The 6624-nt window shown below is 42.9% G+C and overlaps 1 protein-coding gene across 2 annotated transcripts in view; it reads right to left on the bottom strand.

Annotated features, from left to right (window-relative positions):
- Window positions 1–6624, bottom strand: part of Susd6 (sushi domain containing 6) — an 89227-nt gene that overhangs the window by 4426 nt on the left and 78177 nt on the right. For both annotated transcript variants that reach the window (XM_021179027.2, XM_021179026.1), the window contains 2 exons: window positions 6166–6301; window positions 1947–2374 (listed from right to left, as the gene is read on the bottom strand). In XM_021179027.2, coding sequence (XP_021034686.1) covers window positions 1947–2374; window positions 6166–6301 — 564 coding nt within the window. The remainder of the gene's footprint in view (window positions 1–1946; window positions 2375–6165; window positions 6302–6624) is intronic.

Here is a 6624-nt window from a genome sequence, read left to right as displayed (position 1 = left end):
CAAAAAAAAAAAAAAAAACTTCATTATATATTTATTCATTCCTTTTAACATGTGTACATCCACACGCCACAGGAACTATGTGATGACGTGCATCTATACCTGCAGGTCAGAGAACAAATTTTGGGAGTCAGCTCTCCCATTCTACCATGTGGGGACTGGGAACCAAATTCAGATCATCAGGCTTGGTAGCAAGCGCCTCTCCCTGCTGAGTCATCTTGCTGGCCTTATTTTTGTATTTGAGAGACGGGGTCTATGCAGTCCAAACTACCCTTGACTGTGGTTCTTGTCTTAACCTCTGAAATGCTGACTGCAGGCCCGAGGCACCATATCTGGCTAGCACCACAATTATTGATTCCATGATTTCTCTAGTGCAGGCCTCACTGACTTTCCTACTGATACTCCTTGCAACAGAGAGAGTACTTCCTGTTTGCATCAGATCTGAAACCTCATCCACAAGATGTGGCTTTCAAAAAGTTTTGCTCAGACCAGGTGTAATGGCACATACTTTTAATTCCAGCAGAATACTTTTAATTAGAGGCAAAAGCAGAGCAATCTCTGGGAGTTTTGAGACCAGTTCTCATTTACACAGTGAGTTTCAGATAGCCAAGGCTACACAGTAACACCTGCAATCAGCCACTTGTGGCTAGGGTAACAGGATAGTAGTCTCTGAGCCAGCCTGGGCTATGCAGGAACCCTGACTCTGAAAACATCAACATCAACAACAACAACTACAACAACAGCTCCCAAACCAAAAACTTGTTTACTACACAAACAAGTAGCCATCAAGAAAGAGCAGGGAACCTATGTGCCCTTAGCCACATCTCATAAAATGCATGCCTAACGGTCCAGAGGTAACTGAATGCCGCATCCAAACTGGGTCAGTTACTTATAGCACCCTTGTCATCTCTCTCCAACAAAGAGAAAAGAAGGCAAGCTACTGACAGACACATTTCAAAGTGTTAGACGTGGCCTCCATCCTCTGGGCTCCTTCAGAAAGGCATTATGAAGGCAGAGTGTTACTGTCAACATGAAGTTTCTAGGTTTTGTCTGAATCAGGAACTATACTGGGATATTCTTTAAAGTGACTGCTTCAAATTATAGTTACACTCTCCATGCTCTGGCAAAGGAAGACTGCCAATAGGTAACCACTGCACTCCATGGTCACTTTGACACAAAAGGAACTAGTTATCTGGGAGCCAATATGGCACTGTAAGGTTAAGAATGCTAGTTTAGAGCCACAGTCATTTAGTTTTAAATCTCACCTGTCGATTACCAGTGGAGAAAAGACAAGTGAAACTAGGTCCCATATTTTCCATCTGTAAAATGGGGACAGTCTACCACTCACTTAACTGCTAGCTTGACTGCGATAGACAATACAAGGAAACCAGCAGGATACTTCTGTGTAGAATGAAGCAGCTGTCTTCTCTACAAGGTAAGCCGACTACTGTTTTCTCTGCAGTACCACCAAGGTCTCCTATTTTCTGCCTTTCTTTCTTTTGTTTTTCGAGACAGGGTTTCTCTGGGTAGCCCTGGCTCTCCTGGAACTCACTCTGTAGACCAGGCTGGCCTCGAACTCAGAAATTCGCCAGCCTCTGCCTCCCAAGTGCTGGGATTAAAGGCGCGCGCCACCATGCCAGGCTCTTATTTTCTGCCTTTCATGAACATAAAACTTTTTGACAGTCCTATACCCTGAACCCCATCCAGTTGGTTTAGCAGAGCCTATGGCTATGAATAGTCTGACAGCCATCAGAAGTCACAGATAACAATGAAAAGAGCCCAAAGCTCTACCTGGCATTCTGAGGACCAAGTCCTACTTTGTAGGCTAACACTGTATTAGCTCTCACCTCCTGAAAATACACCAATTGTTAAGAGTGGCCCACAGAGCTTCCTCACTCCCAGTAAGGATTCTAACATCTAGTAATTCGTGTTTAGCAAAGACCACTTACCATCTGTGTACTCCTCTGATGTGAGGGATAAAAGGCTTTGTATGTCACTGTTTTCTGAATCTGCAGTGTCTTTGTGTGTCGGCCGGCTGCTCCCTGAGCCGGCCACCCAGGAAGATGTGGTTGCCTGATGTACCATCACAGTCTCTGAGCCCTGGGAACCCCAGGCTTCACACAGCCCAGAATGGCCCGGGGCCTCGTCCTCTACACCTGCAGAAGAGCAGGCCGCCTGGCCTTGCAGCTGCTGTTCCCTCGGCATGTTCCTCCCACTAGGTGCAGACCCTTCTGACAGAACAATCTGTACTCTGGGATCAGCCGGTGGCATGCAGTGACCAGAACTTCCATACACAGCTTCCTCATATGAAGGTAGTGCAACCTGGACACCATCCACCATAATGGAGACTTGATCCCCAGAAACCCCCTGTTCACGCCTGGATCAGAAAAGAAAAAAACAAAAGAAGAACCTGAGTAACACAGAGTTGAATAAATGATGTTGTATCAACACAACTCATCATTTCCCAGCACTTATTATATGCCAGTAAGTACAAGGTACTTTAAACACTAAGTACACTGGACCCTCACCTGAACCCTTCCACCTAGGGATTCACCAAAAATGCAGGCTTGGCTCAGAGGAGTTAAGGAACTGCTCAACTGTCACAAAGCTGGTAAGGAGTGGACTGGGGATTGATTCCAGTTTTACATACTTCAAAAGACTGTGTTCTTGGGGTTGGAAAGGATGGAAAGCGGTGGTTGAGAGTGCTGGCTGCTCTTCTAGAGGACTCGGAGTTTGATTCCCAGTACCCACACAGCAGTGCTCAACCAGCTGTAACTCCAATTCTAAGGAATCCCATATGCTCTTCTAGTCTCAGTACGTACAGGCACATATATCATGCACAGACATACATGTAGGCAAAACACCCATATACATAAGTAAAACAGAACATGCTGCTGGGTCTTGTGACACATGCTTTTAATCCCAGCACTTGGGAGGCAGATATAGGAGTTTTGGGACAATCTGGTCTACATAAGAAGAATCTGTCCTTTAAAAAAAGAATTTTAACACAAATGCAGGAAAGAACATGTGGCCAAGTCTACATAAAGCCCCCTGCATAGTCTAGCGGTGACACTGGTGTATACTCCTGCTGAGGTCATAACTGTAGCCTAGATACTGCACATCCATCCCATAATTTGTATTAGCCTCAGGACTTCTTTTCCCATGCAGCTATAACACTGTATTCCAGAAACTTAACAATGGTGTGTTATAATACAGACTTCCCAAACTGTCTGCAAACTTATCCACTGTGGCTCTGTTGTTTTTATCCAGAATCAAACAAACAATGCTGACTAATTTTATGTCAACTTAACACAGGCTAGAGGCATAGGAGAAAAGGGATCCCCACTTGAAAAATGAGGGAAGGTCATCCCTAGGCTGATGGTGCTGGGTTTTACTTATAAGAAAGTAGGTTAAGCTAGCCATTAAGCAGCAATCTTCCATCTGCATCAGCTCCTGTCTCCAGGTTCCTGCCCTGTTTGAAATCCTCTCCGGACCTCCTTCAGTGATGAACTATGGACGTTATGGTGGTTTGAATATGCTTGATTCAGAGAGTAGCACATTAGGAGGTATGGCCTTATTGGAGTAAGTATGACCTTGTTGAAGGAAGTGTGTCACTGTGGGGGTGGGCTTTGAGACCTTCCTCCTAGCTGCTTAGAAGCCAGTCTCTCCTGGGTGCTTATGAATCAAGATACAGAGCTCTCAGCTCCTTCTCCAGCACCACATTTGCCTGCATGCATGGCATGCTTTCTGCCTTGATGATAATGGACTAAACCTCTGAAACTGTAAATTAGCCCCAATTAAATGCTGTCCTTTATAAGAGTTGCCTTGGTCATGGTGTCTCTTCACAGCAACAGAACCCTAAGACAGATGGGGAAGTGTAAACCCTTCTCCAACTTGCTTTTGGTCATGGTGTTTCATCACAGCAAGTAACCCAAACTATGACACATACACTCTATGCCTAGTTGTTCTGTCCCTTTCATTTCCATTAATTTAGAATATTCACTAGTTTTATTTTATACACAGACATTTAAAAAAATTAAAAATATCTTGTGCATGGCTGTTCTGTATGCCACATGGATGCAACACCCTCAGGGGCCAGAATAAGGTGTTAGGTATCTTGGAACTGGAGTTAGAGATGTCTGTAAGCCATCATGTGGATGCTAGGAATCGAACCCAGCACCTCTGGAAGAGTAGTCAGTGCTCTCAACTGCTGAGTTATCTCTCCAGCCTTGACCTTGGCAGTTTTGAAGTATCCATGCCAGCTCTGTAATAGGATGCCCCACCAACTTAGATATGTGTAATTATATATTCTTATATATAACTAAATTTAGGTTAAATTTAATAAAGAACTCTACATAGATGAGGATGAGGCACAGTGTCAGATGTCAGCCTATACTACCATTGCTCAGTGGGTAACTTTATTTCTTTTCCTGTAGTTGGCAGACACAATCTATATTGCCCAACTCAAATAATATATGTAATAAAGAAAATTAGCATCCCTAAAATAACCAGAGATTTTTGGATGGGAAGTAAATTTTTCATGGTATAGCATATGCTCACAAAACTAGTAAATATAATTAAAAATACATATTTTGTTTGTTTGTTTTTTAAAGACAGGGTTTCTCCGTGTAGCCCTGGCTGTTCTAGGACTCACTTTTAGACCAGGCTGGCCTTGAACTCAGAGATTTACCTGCCTCTGCCTCCTGAGTGCTGGGATTAAAGGTGTGTGCCACCACTGCCCAGCTGGTATATTTTTTTAAAGTAGTGCTTGTAACATGCATTTGGTACTCAGACAAACCCAATCAGTTTTATACTTAAGCAAAAAAGAATCAACTGGTTACTTTTAACAGATTCACTGGTTACAGAGAAAATTAAACTGCCTAGCTTAGATGGAAAAGAGATTAGAACAGTGTGTCTTGACATGGAAATAGCTCACTGTTTTCAAATAAATAGTTCCCTTCAAAATATCACTTTAAAAACAATTGTTACTGGGCTGGAGAGATGGCTCAGAAGTTAAAAACATAGTTTATTCTTCCAGAGATCCTTAGTTCAATTCCCAGCAACCACATAGTGGCTCATAACTATCTATACTGGGATCTAATGCCCTCTTCTGGTGTGTAGGTGTAAATGCAGATAGAGCACTCACAAAATTAACAAATATATCTTAAAAAAAAAAAAATTGCTACTCCTCCTTCCTTCCAAACAAAACAGGAGAAAGGGAAAATCCCATTCCTGTATAGAAATTCACTTCAGGGGAGTCCACGTCTGTATGTGTCACATCTGGAGCATTTTACAGAATGTGGTTTAGTCTGGATAGCTGTTCCTGAGAGCTAAGACAATGACTGATGTAGGGCTATGAATGAATATAAACGATCTATATTCTTCAAAGGCATGAAGTACCCATAATGGTTAAGCAACTACAGAAGCCAAGGCAGGTCAGGAAAAAAGTCTCTTATCAGAGATATACTCAGGGTCACTCCCACCAGGGCCCCACCATCTGCCACCCCCATCTCCCAAGTATAGGATGATAAACAACAAACAATGTACTATGAGAGAAAAAGGAGAATATGTAGACAAGAAAACCCACTTCTAATTTCACAATGGTATCATGTCCTGGATTCTCACTGCACATCATAACTATCTGAGAAGCTTTCTAGAAAATGATAAGACCAGGATCCCACTCCAAACCAAATACATGAGGATAGGAGGGAAGCTGAGGTGCACTAAGGATTAGAAGCCAGGAGCAAGAAGAGGTAGCTTACAAACACAAGCATGTATCAGCACCACACAGAGGGCTGTACTTTCTATTACTGTGTCTTAGCTCCAAAGCATCTCAGGAGTGGTGCCGATGCTGCTGGAAACACCAGAGACAGTGATGAGACAGAAAAGCCATGTCTTTGAGATTGAACAGATATGTAGGTTCAAATCTCAATTTTGCAATCATTCTGAGATATTATTTGAACATCTCAGTTTCTTTGCCTGTTCCCAAAAGAATCAAAGTAAAGAATGTGCACCAAAAAAGGGCAGTGCCACGCACATGCATGAGTTTAACACACAACTGTACCCTCCTCTCTACTTCCCAAAGATACAGACTAGCAGAAGCTATAAACTAGTAGCTTCTTATAACTGGTCCCAGGTTGACATCATGGGGATGCTTGACTAACTCACCTGCTATGATGGAAAGACTTCAGCTTTGGCTGCAGCAGTACAAACAGCACCACGAGGAGGAGAATGAGTGCCACAGAGCTGGCAGTGGAAGCCACTATGGACAGTGCAGGGACCCCAAGTGCATGGGTTTCTTTGTCTAAGAAAACAAGCCATCATAAACACATCATAAACACAAAACATGAACTCTACAAATGAAATAGTTAATTATCCCCTGCATGGTACAATAAAGAAGCATTTATTTGACGGCTGGGCCTTTTTAGGGAAATCTTATAAAGTGGCTTTATGCATGTATGGTGTTTTGGAAACATTTCCTTTTCCTGAGTAAAAGACCCCTCCTCATTCTAGCCTTTGAAGTCCATCTGGTATCTAAACTCACTAGCTAGCTGGTGAATTTCAACCATCAAAAGAGCCACATTTTTCTACCACCTTGAGTTCCACCATATTCCGCATCCCCCTTCC

The sequence above is a fragment of the Mus caroli genome, chromosome 12, assembly GCF_900094665.2.
Source record: "Mus caroli chromosome 12, CAROLI_EIJ_v1.1, whole genome shotgun sequence".
Taxonomy (NCBI): domain Eukaryota; kingdom Metazoa; phylum Chordata; class Mammalia; order Rodentia; family Muridae; genus Mus; species Mus caroli.
The sequence above is the reverse complement of the archived record's forward strand: the minus strand, read 5'-3'. Positions and strand labels throughout refer to the sequence as shown.